This window comes from Electrona antarctica, assembly GCF_951216825.1.
Source record: "Electrona antarctica genome assembly, chromosome: 21".
NCBI lineage: Eukaryota > Metazoa > Chordata > Actinopteri > Myctophiformes > Myctophidae > Electrona > Electrona antarctica.
The window spans coordinates 38,918,030-38,932,373 of NC_136802.1; the positions used below are offsets into that span (position 1 = coordinate 38,918,030).

At 43.9% G+C, this 14,344-nt stretch overlaps 1 protein-coding gene across 1 annotated transcript in view; it reads right to left on the bottom strand.

Annotated features, from left to right (window-relative positions):
- Nucleotides 1-531: 531 nt before the first annotated feature.
- Nucleotides 532-14,344, bottom strand: part of sh3tc1 (SH3 domain and tetratricopeptide repeats 1) — a gene marked incomplete at its 3' end in the record, with an annotated part of 49,533 nt that continues 35,720 nt past the window's right edge. The window contains exons 19-24 of the mRNA XM_079491366.1: nucleotides 13,866-14,052; nucleotides 12,106-12,256; nucleotides 9,238-9,360; nucleotides 6,991-7,141; nucleotides 3,808-4,004; nucleotides 532-861 (exon numbers count right to left, since the gene is read on the bottom strand). Of these exons, the coding sequence (XP_079347492.1) occupies nucleotides 532-861; nucleotides 3,808-4,004; nucleotides 6,991-7,141; nucleotides 9,238-9,360; nucleotides 12,106-12,256; nucleotides 13,866-14,052 (1,139 nt within the window). The remainder of the gene's footprint in view (nucleotides 862-3,807; nucleotides 4,005-6,990; nucleotides 7,142-9,237; nucleotides 9,361-12,105; nucleotides 12,257-13,865; nucleotides 14,053-14,344) is intronic.

Consider the following 14,344-nt stretch of genomic DNA (forward strand, 5'->3'; position numbering starts at 1 on the left):
GCCTGACTTGTTTGTTATGTCATGTTGTGTTGACAAAAAACCAAGTGTCCCTCTTCCCGAGCCACGCTTGGAAAGAAACACAATATAATACTGTATAGATTCAGAACCACACAAGTATCTTATCATCATAACCACCTCCAACCTCCAACCAGGCTTCACTAGTGGACATTATAGCTTCTAAAAATGTGGTTAAAAGTTTTCGAAATTGTTACGAAATAATAATCAAAAAAATAAAGAATCAGTAATCCTGGTCTCTATACTGCCTCCCCCTGGCCAGCCGGGGCTCCTGATGGAGAGGAAAGGAACTGGTTGGAATTACGTGTTCCTTCCATGCGCTATATACGTCCAACCGGGGAAACTCCATCCTATCGGGTGAAAAAAAGTGGCTTGGACTCCTCATTCATAGAAGGAAGCATGAGGTCAGTCCGTTGCTCTCCCCAGGTTGGCAGAGGGAGTGTGGCACCCAGGATTACACTAGACCTATTGACACTGGGTGAAAAAAATTGGATACAAAAATTGTGGGATAAAAAATCAGTCTTGATCGTTGAAATGTCTCTTCTCCTCACGGGACCTCTTCCTCTCCTCGACGGACGTCCTCCTGTACTGCGACGTGGCCGTGTCGTCCCCTGGCGACCCCTGGTGGTGGTTCTCCGGGGGTGCGATGTTGACCCGCCTCACGTTGAGGTCGGCGGCGAAGCCCCGCGCCTTCTGGTAGAAGAAGAGCGACAGGGTGCGGTCCAGGAGGAAGTTGTGGTAGATGGTGGCGAGGCGCGTGCACAGCTCCAGCTGCGAGCGCTTGTTGCCCAGGTCCATGGCGGCCGCCAGAGCCAGGTGGTAGTAGCCGGCCGCGTCGAACGGATCCTGCAAGGGAAAAAAATAACGTACAGTAAGAAACCATCCAACACAGCTTTTGTTTTATTCAGTGGTGGATTAACCCATTTTTAACCAGAGATCAGATTCTATAAAAATGTCTTCTACATCCTGACAGTCTTCTGAAAAAGCTATGTTTCTATGTCAGTCGTTCTTCGATTTTTCAAAAAATAGCAGACCTACAAGCTCGTAGCGCGCCACTCGGTGGCTCGGTGGCGCGCTATGAGCTTGTAGATCTGCTATTTTTCAATAGCTAAAGCATGACATAATGCTAACACCAAAAGGGGTTCCCACCCCGAGAATGGGTTAAGTACTCAGATGCTCTGCAGGAGGCTATACGAGAGGCATAGGCTCTATATCGTTTATTTGGTATGCTATAAATTGAATGTGTGTGTGCACACCTCCCTGCGTGCGTGTGTGCGTGCGTGCCAACTATGAGCTGGGTGTTTCTTGCGTGTTGATTACAACTGACTGTGGTTCACAAACATGTTCATGTAAAAACAAATATTAATATGTATTTGGCAGAGGACCCCCATCTGAATATAAGCTAGGGTCCCCCATACAAAATTGTAGTCATATTTTAATGATTTATTTGTGAAAATAGCAGATCTACAGGCTCACAACACGTCACATTGCGAGCTTGTAGAATATAGCTATTTTCAAATAGGTTTAAAGCGGTTAAACTGATTTTGATAATATATTAATATTTTTCTTAACCCCCCCCCCCTCAAGGACCCTTTCTGGAAACCCCTCAAGGACCCCTCGAGGGTCTTTGAGAAGCAGTAGTCGTAGAAGCAATAGTAGTAGTAGTCTTTGAGAAGATGTAGCCTAATGTTGGTATTAGTGGGCAACTGTGACACACTGTGTCTCAGATATTAGTGCTGATGATAACCATAGTCAAAGAGCAACCACTACTAGCCTATATTTAATAATGCATGGCAATGTTTATTATTAATTAATAAACATTCCCTGGTTCAATTTCTTGTGCTCACTGTGCAAGCAGCAGCCTTAGATCGCCATCTGCTGGCTGAACATATTATAGTCTCCACACTATTTTCTGTGTGGAATCCATAAACCAACTGACACTGCAAATACACAGTGAGTCCCCCTCCTCAGCACATGGATTTGGTTTGGATTTCGGTGTTTATTATCTTTGGACATTTAGACCTAATTATGTTATTGTTCTGTTTTAGTCTCGTATTCTGGTAGTTTTGTTAATTCCCCCCAGTGCTTCTTATTTTGTAGTATTGTTCCTCTAGTGTTTCCTGTTGTCATTCGTTACCAGTAGGCTACTTGTCTCGTCTCACCAATCCTGTGATTTGTCAGAGTTTCCACCTGTGTCCTCTCAGTCCCCCAGCCTATCACAGTGTCCTCTCAGTCCTCCAGCCTATCACAGTGTCCTCTCAGTTGTGACTGATTTCACGTTGGCATATTAGGAGTCCAATTGTGACACTGCCACATAAATGTGTGAAGAAATGTATTTCCTGTCCTGGTATGAGTATTAATTGAAAGAAAATGAAACATAACATACTCGGTGATAACAAGGGAATATACTGGTTAAAATACGGTTGAATATTTAACCCCGAAATGTAGTGTACGTACGGAAAATATGTTTTGTTTTGTGTAGTTAAACCATGTTCATTCATTTTCTGTTGACAAGGTTTGATCATAGGGGGAGCTGTGGGGAAAAAGGCATGTTAGCAATAGTTCCAGGAAGTGAGATACCAGGAACATTTATAAAAGTACAGGAAGTGAGGCAACTAGGGGTTCCATTTTAGGTATCAAAAAGAGTGTTTGGTGATGGTTTGTCAAAGAGACTCTTTTAAGGCTAATACTAAACTATAATCAGAAATTGATAAACCACAGAGACAAACTATTCTAGTGGGACCGTAATTATTTTTAGATCTGAAGAAGGAAAGCTTGGTCAAGGAGCACTTCTGACGATTTAGCTCTGAATCAATTCAGAGCTTTTAGAGTCTAAAAGCTCTGAATTGATTGACCCTTTGTCTAAAATTTAGACAAAGGGGAACCTCCTGTGGACCACTGACTTGATGGTTGGGTGAGGAATACACTTTTTTCCCTTTTTGAGCAATGCATTGCCTTTTTATTTGATGGATTTATGGATTACTTGATTTTTGGAAAATAGATCTACAATTTTTGTGGTTTTTGTGGTTCTCAAAATGTTTAATTTGCAAGGACCCCCTTGTCCCTTAACTCTGAGTGTCCAAATGGAACCAAAGAATGTGATGTTATTAAATTGAAGTTCACCTAGCCTGCTTATATCATGCCCTTAAATAGTGCTTGTACTTGGAACTGTTTGGCCGCCGTGCCAATTCTTATAAACATTTTAGTTCCTTAGTTGAAGTGCGACGCTGAACTCTGAACTCTGAACTCTCAAATGGTTTGAATTGGTGTGAGAGAAAACTGCAGAGTGGCCGAGGTTTGTAAGACCTGCAGTTACGGGGATGTTTGTTTTAAAGCGATCTAACGTCAAGCTTTGATGGGTTATCGTGTCGTACGGTGGTGGTGGTGGTGGGGCGGGGGGTCAGTTCGGGGGCCCTCTCCCTCCCCCTCGGCCCGGTAATGACTTGTTCTGCCAGTGAGCGACCATGTCGTACTACAGAGTATAAATTAGACTTCAGAAACATCGCAGGTTGTTAAATGGTAAATGGTGCATTTATATAGCACCTTTATCCAAGGCGCTTTACAGAGATTGTGCATTACATTCACCCATTCACACACACATTCATACACCGATGGCAGCGGAAACCATGCAATGCAAGGCACCAACTAGCACATCGGGAGCAATTAGGGGTTCAGTGTCTTGTTCGAGGTCACTTTGACACTAACTCTGGGGGAGCCCGGGTTCGAACTTGCAACCTTACGGTTACCATCCAGGCACTCTACCCCTGAGCCACCGCCGCCCATTGTTTTTACCTTCAGGTCGTAGAAGATGATGTCGCCCAGCGTCTGGTACACTCTGGCGTAGTACAGGGTCTCCTCGTCGAACTGCAGGGGCGCGGGGCACAGCGCCAGCGTCTTCAGGAAGTAGTGCTCGGCCAGTTCGAACTGGCCCAGACGGTGGTTCAGCGTGGCCAGCCGGTGGTACGCCACGCGCTCGTTCAGACGCTCGCCTGGCAACGTTGAAACCAAACATATACACCCGTTACTTTTATTTACCTCACTGGTGCATTTTTGCTGTTATCCATATCCACTTAAGACCCATAATATCGGTTATATTTTAACCTTTTGTGGATGTTTTTTGTAAATTAACGGTCCTACTTCAAATCAAATCGAAATCAAATCAAACTTTATTTGTATAGCACATTTCCAACGACCGAGGTCGAACCAAAAAAAAACATAACTGTATTTAGGGTATACAATATATAGCAAATGGCAGCAGACTCTCTCAGCTGAGGGTTCCTTGGCCTGAAAATCGTTGAAGACCCCTGGGATAGACCTTCTACTTGGTTCAAGTGTTTTGTGAGATGTTACATTCTCTGAAGACAGGCGTACTTTCGAGGCAGCATTCTGAATCACTCAAAGGGCTCGTTCTTCACTCAATAGAGCGTCGCAGTCCCGCCCCCTTTCATGACGACACCTGGCCCAGAAAATGAATCCCAATGCATTTTTCCCATAGACATTTCAAAAAGTATTTATTTAAAGACCTTTTAAGCGTCGTACGAAGCCAACTCGAGTCGTGACAAATCATGACAACAAACACAATATTTTGGACCAAACAAATAATTACAAAGAAGAAAAACAACAAAAAAAGTGTTGTAACCTTCCGTTTTGTTCTACTTTCTAATTCTTTGTTTGGCCCAAAACATTGTGTTTATTGTCATGATTTGTCACGACAAGAGTTGGCTTTGTCCGTCTTCAAATAAATACTTTCTGAAAAGTCTATGAGGAAAATGAACGGGGATTTCTTTTCCGGGTCTCTCGAGGGGGCGGGACTGCGACGCTCTATAGAGACACACGGGGACTACAAATTTCACGCCCCCAAATGAGACAGCGTCCCCACTTCTGGTCCGTTGGCACGGATACTGCAGGCCAGCCCATAGAAGTCCATTGAAATTCAACTGTAGTTAGCCTACTTTTAAAATAATATGAAATGAACTGAAGACTATATATTGATTTGAATAAAAATATGTTTCCAAATGTATGAAGTGTCTTTGTCAACATATATTGTTGTTTTCTCAATAGAGGATGTATTTCACATTTAATTTACCACTTGAATGAGTTACCCATAATGTTAACGGAGCAAAGGGGAGACGGCAGACAGAGAACCTGTCGCTTTTAAGGGACGTCACTGCCTTTACGAGGCTACGAGCGCCGACTTTGAAGAGTGGAATTCTCAATATACATCCCGATCCCGACTGACTTTGTTATTCATGTCTATATTTTGAACATGTCACGGGCTTACTATATATGTTCTACCTACCACGGAGCTCCGACGGTGTGTTTTACCGCTGTCAACTTGTTGTATAATTAACTTTGCTGAATAGTTGCATGGGAAAATAACCCAGCTAAATGGAGGAGTGACATCCTGACATTTTCAACTACCTAGTGAATTCTCCAGATGAGTATTAATAATAGTCTTGCAAGAAGCTGTTTAGATCATTTTCAACAAATAAATATCATATAAAACAAAATACAACAAATATATCTGGGTATTGAAAACCTCAAGGGATGCAACCGTGACGTATATACCGTGCGACCACTTTGACTTGAGATTTACAATGCTAGCACTTTTCACAAACTGATGGAGTATATTATAGTACACTGTAGGATGTATATTGAGATGGCAGGTATGTGACATTGAAAAGGACAAATCAAACATATGGGACACTTTATTAGAACACAAAAAAAATCGCTATAGCCTCAGTAATGAACCAGTGAAATTAGGGTATTTCATGATGCCTCTCATAGGGATTGCATTGGCAGCTGCAGTACACAGTTGAAACGGACCAGAAGTGGGGCCGCTGTCTCATTTGGGGGCGTGAAATTTGTAGTCCCCGTGTGTCTCTATACACAGGCTCCCTGCACCCTGCGACCGTACTGCTGGCTGCATTGTCTACAGTACATAGCTACACCACACTGACAGCACATAATGAGAAGTCAATGCCAAGAGGAGCAGACAGTGTGAAAAGCTAAAATAACCATTTGATAATCTTTTAAAAGTGCAAATTAGAGTTAAATTATACACGTGTAACAATAATACAAAGAACTTGAAAGAAAAAGGCAAAACTTTAAATACAGGAGCAGCATACATACTTAACAGTTAGGATGGCACAGTAAACATAGGTGTCTCCATACATAGACACATCATTTCTATTGTCTCTCCTTCTGTCTGATGTAAGGGGGTCGTGTCCAGAAAGCATGTGGTTTTGAGTGAACCAGTGCTTTGAATTATTGGATATCATGTCCAGAGAGCGCTTTTTAGCAAGTGTTTTTGTTTCCGTAAATGAACGGGATACTTGAATGATCACACAAATGTATTAATTTAAAAATGTAGGCATTTGGCAGACGCTTTTAATCCAGAGCAATGTCGTATGAAATGAAAGATTTTCATCTTCTGGGGGGGGGGGGGGGGGGCACCTGAGTCCCTGGCACAGAAACCTTTTCAGATGGGGATTCGGGCCTGGTGGCTAAATACATATCAAGCTGGGTGGTCCTCCTTGACATGGAAACATCTTTGAGAAGTGACGTACCCAGAGTGATGCTGATGTCCAGAATTAAAGCTTTGAGAAGTGACGTAATGAATTGCATTTTTATAGCGCTTTTCCAAGTGCTCAAAGCGCTTTACAATGGTTCATTCATTCATACTGTACATTGGGAGGTGAAGCGGCGAACAGTCGACGCCAGCGTCCTCACTTCCCACATTCACACACCAATGGTGGCGAGCTCACACCGACCGACTCATTGGAGGCAATGTGGGGTTCAGTGTCTTGCCCAAGGACACTTCGACATGTGGACAGGAGGAGCCTGTATTCGAACCGCCGACCCAGGGATCATTGGACGACCTGCTGTACCTCCTGAGCCACAGCCGCCCTTTAGAAGTGACGTACCCAAAGTGACGCTGATGTCCAGAATTAAAGACTTTGAGAAGTGACGTACCCAGAGTGACGCTGAGGTCCAGCGCCGTCTGAGCGTACTCCAGCGCCTCGCCGTACATCTTGAGGCCGAGCAGCAGCTCCGTCAGTTTGTTACACATCCTCAGTCTGGTCCTGGTGCTGCCCGTCTTCACTGCGATGGGCAGCGCCCGGTCCTGTGGGGGGCACCACACACACACACACGCACACAGCACACCGCACAATACACACTTCACTATGTGAAGAAAAGAAATACACACACATAGAGCAGTGGTTTTAGGTCCATTAGTTATTGTGGCGACTGTGGCTCAGGAGGTAGAGCAGGTCGTCCAATGATCCATGGGTCGGAGGTTCGAATCCCGGCCCCTCTTGTCTACATGTCGAAGTGTCCTTGGGCAAGACACTGAACCCCAAATTTCTCCCGATGAGCTGGTTGGTACCTTGCATGGCTTCCGCCGCCATCGGTGTGTGAATGGGTGAATGTAATGCACATCTATGTAAAGCGCCTTGGATAAAGGCGCTATATAAATGCACCATTTACCATTGTGCATTTGAGCCACAGACCACCGTTTGATGAGATTTAGCTTCTCAGACCCAAAACGTAGAACATTTTTGTTTGTCGTTGGATATGATTTTGTCCACAATTCCGTGCTGTACTGATGTTGATGTACCATAAGGAGAGATAACAGGCGAATGTTGTAACAAAATAACAATTCTTCTACATTTTCTAATTGTGTAAGACTTCCTGTAAATTATGTAATGCAGATATTTAATAATAATTTAACTCTTGAGAGTGTAAAATGAAACCAAATCCATTTCGGTTTCCATTTGTAAGTCTCTTCTTTCTGCTGACGACAGTGGTTGGTTGCACCGGAGGGGAGACCTCTGAGATGTTGAATTACATTTTGTACAGTACCATTCATTCATACTGTACATACGCATAACAACGCAGAACCACCGGAAATACCGCAGTAAGGGCGGCCTGCACGACACTTTGTGATCGGGTACTTTCAGTGCGCGGCAACTACTTTAACTCAAGCTTGAGCGTGCACCAGCTCAGTGGCCTTGTGGTTAGAGTGTCCGCCCTGAGACTGGGAGGTCGGGGTTCGATCCCCGGCCGGGTCATACCAAAGACTCTAAAAATGGGACCCAATGCCTCCCTGCTTGACACTCAGCATCAAGGGTTGGATTGGGGGTAAGTCACTGCGACATACTAGCGTCATGTCCAGGGGGTGTACTTGTACATCAAGCTGCCTCACGCTACAGAAACGGGAGATAGGCTCCTGCCCTATGGGCCTCATGGCTCGGCAAGGCTACTTACTTATTTGGGCATGCATGCTATAGGCTCATACCTGGTAGGAGCAGACTTATCCCATTCTGGGCGGGAACCCCTTTTGGTGTTTTAACTAAGCATTATGTTATACTTTAGCTATCGAAAAATAGCAGATCTACAAGCTCATAGCGCGCCACCGAGTGGCGCGCTATGAACTTGTAGGTCTGCTATTTTTGAAAAATCGTAAAAATGCGGCACAAATCTTTGAATATATATTCTTTCAGAGCGAACGTTTTTTTTTATTTCGACGTCAGTCCAAAATGGGTTATGTTAGGGTCATAGGTCATACCCTGTAGAAGCAGAGTGTACACAGTATGTTAGGGTCATAGGTCATACTCCGTAGAAGCAGAGTTTACACAGTATGTTAGGGTCATAGGTCATACCCTGTAGAAGCAGAGTGTACACAGTATGTTAGGGTCATAGGTCATACCCAGTAGAAGCAGAGTGTACACAGTATGTTAGGGTCATAGGTCATACTCAGTAGAAGCAGAGTGTACAGTATGTTAGGGTCATAGGTCATACTCAGTAGAAGCAGAGTGTATAGTATGTTAGGGTCATAGGTCATACCCTGTAGAAGCAGTGTACACAGTATGTTAGGGTCATAGGTCATACCCTGTAGAAGCAGAGTGTACACAGTATGTTAGGGTCATAGGTCATACCCTGTAGAAGCAGAGTGCACACAGTATGTTAGGGTCATAGGTCATACCCTGTAGAAGCAGAGTACACAGTATGTTAGGGTCATAGGTCATACCCTGTAGAAGCAGAGTGTACACATTATGTTAGGGTCATAGGTCATACCCTGTAGAAGCAGAGTGTACACATTATGTTAGGGTCATAGGTCATACCCTGTAGAAGCAGAGTGTACACATTATGTTAGGGTCATAGGTCATACCCTGTAGAAGCAGAGTGTACACATTATGTTAGGGTCATAGGTCATACCCTGTAGAAGCACACAGCCTTTTCTCGGTCATGGCTGCTGTTGAAGAACACGTCTCCGGCTGCCTCCAGCAGACCCAGGATGAAGCTGGTGTTTCCGGTTCCCAGACCCATGTCCTGAGCTACCTGAATGAATGAATGAATGAATGAATGAATGAATGTGTCTCCTTCTACACCCAGTGGTTTTACGTAAACGTGTAAAAGTACTAGTTTGTCTCACAAAGGAGGCAAAAAGGAAAGGTTAGTCACATAACTAACGACTCCATCTTATTCTGCAGAATCTTGTAAAAATGTACATGTATAGAGGGTATGCGCATGCTTAACCCATTTTGACCTGGGAACGATTCTATAAATGTCTTCTAAATCCTGACAGTTTTCTGAAAAAGCTATGTTTCTATGTCAGTCGTTCTTCGATTTTTCAAAAATAGCAGACCTACAAGCTCGTAGCGCGCATGAGCTTGTAGATCTGCTATTTTTCAATAGCTAAAGCATAACATAATACTTACACCAAAAGGGGTTCCCGCCCCAAAATGGGTTAAAGTGAATGGCACATCGAGTGGCAAATCGAGTGGCAAAGCAACAGGCAAAGTGAGTTTAACATTGTTTAATGCAATCAGATAGGACCTTTCTGTTTGGAATGCATGGGCTGTCAAGGCCAGAAAGTAGTTTTTTGCCACTTAGTAGGCGTTCCTGCATAACTTCCGGGTTTGATGATGTCACGCGCATACCCTCTATTGTACAGTATGTCTGTTTCTCTCGCGCACACACACACACACACACACACACACACACACACACACACACACACACACACACACACACACACACACACACACACACACACACACACACACACACACACACACACACACACACACACACACACACACACACACACACACACACACACACACACACACACAAGCTAAACCGGATTCCATTTCTAGTAAATGTAATCAATATGACAATGAATATCCGGCCTTGCAATATGCATGGAGATTGCTCACAGGTGGTAATATTTTTTGTAGTTTAAAGCGGTTGATGTACAGAAGGTACCATTCACTCTACTAAATGGTAGGTTCCTGTACTAACAAGAATCTGCTGGTTCCAAATCATTGTGTGCAGTGTGTGATTCTACAACAAATGACCAGTTATTTCACTAAATGACCGCCTTTTCACAACCACTGTAACACATATGTTAGGCTACTGTACTGTACAAACAGTATACACAAACATATACTTAACCCATTCAGGGCGGGAACCCCTTTTAGTGTTAGCATTATGTTATGCTTTAGCTATTGAAATTTTTTTGAAAAATTGTGAAAATGTGCCTCATATATTTGAAGAGTGAACATTTCAACTCAAATCTTTGCTTCTGGGGAGGTCCCTGGAACAACATATTTTCAGATGGGGGGGCGGAGGCATATTACATATAATTTTTGGGGTCCTTGACATGAAATATTGAGCACCACTGATATATAGAACCATAGGTATTTCAGAAAACTGTCATGATTTAGAAGACATTTTTTAAATTTCGACGTCAGGCCTAAATGGGTTAATGAAAGAATGTACAGCTGATTGTATACTGTGAGTCTTACAGGTCTGACTGTGACTCTGAAGTGAACCTTCTGGTCCATTTGGTTCACTTTCTACACTCTCTTAAAACCCATTTTGGGCGGGAACCCCTTTTGGTGTTAGCATTATGTTATGCTTTAGCTATTGAAAAATAGCAGATCTACAAGCTCATAGCGCGCCACCGAGTGGCGCGCTACGAGCTTGTAGGTCTGCTATTTTTGAAAAATCGAAGAACGACTGACATACAAACATAGCTTTTTCAGAAAACTGTCAGGATGTAGAAGACATTTTTAGAATCTGATCTCAGGTCAAAATGGGTTAAATTGAAGTCCCTGTCTCATGGTGTTATAAAATTGCATACAATCATGGCCATGGTCTTTATCCAGAAACAACTTACAATTGTCAACTAACAACACGTTACTGTCAAAAACGCTGAGTGTCACGTAGTGCGACGTGTCGGTCGACAATCGTCGCTCAAATCATAAATCTCCTTACATACTTCCTCGGTGACTAATGCTGCGTTTACTCAGGCTCTGATTGGCGTTCGGTGTGTGACGTCACACCTCGTCTGAGAGTTGATTGCCATGCGTCACACCTGTTTTCGGTGGGCGATTATTGTAGTCCGAAAACCAGATTGTGAGTGGGAAGAAACTAACAGGATTTTCAAAAAATTGGACCCGTCTGAAGTGAGTGGTACTGTACTGTACTGTACTGTACTGTACTGTACTGTACTGTACTGTACTGTACTGTACTGTACTGTACTGTACTGTACTGTACTGTACAAACCCTCCTCCCTGGTGTGTGTGTGTGTGTGTGTGTGTGTGTGTGTGTGTGTGTGTGTGTGTGTGTGTGTGTGTGTGTGTGTGTGTGTGTGTGTGTGTGTGTGTGTGTGTGTGTGTGTGTGTGTGTGTGTGTGTGTGTGTGGGCAGGCTGCGCAACAGTGACACTTGGTGGTGAACTAACGCTATTTCCGTGCTCGGACAAAGCCAGGGACACGGCCAGGGACACACAAAAAAGACATTAACCCATTTTGGGCGGGAACCCCTTTTGGTGTTAGCATTATGTTATACTTTAGCTATTGAAAAAAAGCAGATCTACAAGCTCGTAGCGCGGCACCGAGTGGCGCGCTACGAGCTTGTAGGTCTGCTATTTTTGAAAAATCGAAGAACCACTGACATAGAAACATAGCTTTTTCAGAAAACTGTCAGGATGTAGAAGACATTTTTTAGAATCTGATCTCAGGTCAAAAATGGGTTAACCAAACAGACTGTCGGGGTGTGGTGTCTGGTGTCAGACCTGGACGTAGAGGTCAACCAGCTCCGTCTGACCCAGCATGTGGTAGATCCTCCCCGCCTGCAGCCAGCCGTACGCCTCCTTCTCCTTGCGACCCAGGTCGATGAAAATACCCAGACTCCTCTTGGTGTAGTCCAGAGCCATCCGGTAGCCTCTGATGACCATGATGACACATACAGTAAGAGACCATTTAGGGAATGTTAATTGGCAAGAATCTGACAATTAGGATACAGTATATATACGATTCAGGGGTTACAATTCAATATATTGAGATATAGAGCGTCGCGGTCCCGCCCCCGACGAGAGGCCCGGAAAATAATTTCCTGTTCATTTTCCCCATAGATTTTTCAAAAAGTATTTATTTAACCCATTTAGGCGTAACGTTGAAATAATATAAATAATAAAAGTCTTAAATAATATGTTCAATTTTCAAAGATTTGGGCCGCATTTTCACGATTTTTCAAAAATAGCAGACCTACAAGCTCGTAGCGCGCCACTCGGTGGCGCGCTACGAGCTTGTAGATCTGCTATTTTTCAATAGCTAAAGCATAACATAATGCTAACACCAAAAGGGGTTCCCGCCCAGAATGGGTTTTAAAGACGTTTACGCCGCAGACAAAGCCAACTAGGCTCGTGACAAATCATGACAATAATAAACACAATGTTTTGGGCCGGTCGAATAATTAGTAAGGGGGGCGGGACTGCGACGCTCTATATCGGCTTCTAGCGAAATAACACATCATTTGAGCTTCAAATGGCTATTTTGTCTAATATAACCAATCCTAACAAATTATTGTGTTATAGAATTGTTACTATTAGTTGATAGTGCTAAAGCCGTGTGTTTATTGTGTATTTAAATCCCCTAATAGTAGCAGCTACTCTTCCTGTGGTCCACACATAAAATACATTACATAATATGAAAACATTTTACAAGACCGTATAAGAAAATCACACCCGTGTGAACTGAGTGGTGCAACTCCCCTCTCCCCTCTCCCCCCCCCCCCCCCCCCCCCCCTCTCTCTCTCATTAGCAGGCAACAGTGCAGCACTATCTCTCTCTCTCTCTGTGTTTCTGGCACAACAGCGCCACTTTTGCCCCTACTGGTACTCATAGTCACATAGTCACTAAAACGTCTGGGTTTCCGAGGCTACATAGTCACAGTCACATAGGTAGGTTAACACAGACATTGCTGTTCCTTGGAGTGGTTGCACCACTCAAAAACAGTTAAAACTTAAAATACAACCAAATGTTAAAAGAATGACAATATGGTATTGTACATCATTGCATAAATATAACATAACTCACCGACCATAAATGTAATTTATGCACACACGCAAAGGCGCACACGCAAACATTCAAACACACACACAGTCATACCGCACCCACGCACGCAAGTGTGTACGGAAATGATATTTATGGTCGGTGAATTATGTTATACTAGCCCTTACCCGTTGTGAGATATTGCCCCTTGTGGCCGTGGGGGGTACTGCGCCCTGGGTGCGTTTTTAATTCACTAATAAATTCATTATTAATCTATAATTTGTTAAATTGAAAAAAGGGCTTCGTTAAGACCTCCATATTATTATGGTCAATGCCTGTGTGAAAAGTGGGAGTGATTGGTGCAGGCAGTGAGGAGATACGGCAGTGTTTCTGACAGACAGACAGACACACATTCAGACATTGACTGAATTATAGTATGATGATTTATGCACACACACACACACACACACACGCACACGCACACACGGCACCCCGGCAGTAACCTGGGTGTCCCCAGGCTGAGGTAGAGCTGGCTGATGGTCTCCAGGGCGTGTCCCTCCTGTCCTCTGTCCCCGTGTCTCTGCAGCAGGTTGACCAGGTGCTCGTTGTAGAGGATGCACTGTCCCAGGGCCCGGTCGGCGCTCACCTCCCCGTACAGATGGCACAGCCTCCGGGTGGCACTCAGCTGGCCTGGCAGCATACATGACGACACAAATGGTGCATGTCGTTTTGTACTAGCCACTAGTATCTAAGTACATTCATTGGACGGCTTGGTTTAACCCATTTTGACCTGACAGTTTTCTGAAAAATCTATGTTTCTGTCAGTCGTTCTTCGATTTTTCAAAAATAGCAGACCTACAAGCTCGTAGCGCGCCACTCGGTGGCGCGCTACGAGCTTGTAGATCTGCTATTTTTCAATCGCTAAAGCATAACATAATGCTAACAACTTCCCGCCCAAAATGGGTTAATGCTTGATTTAAGT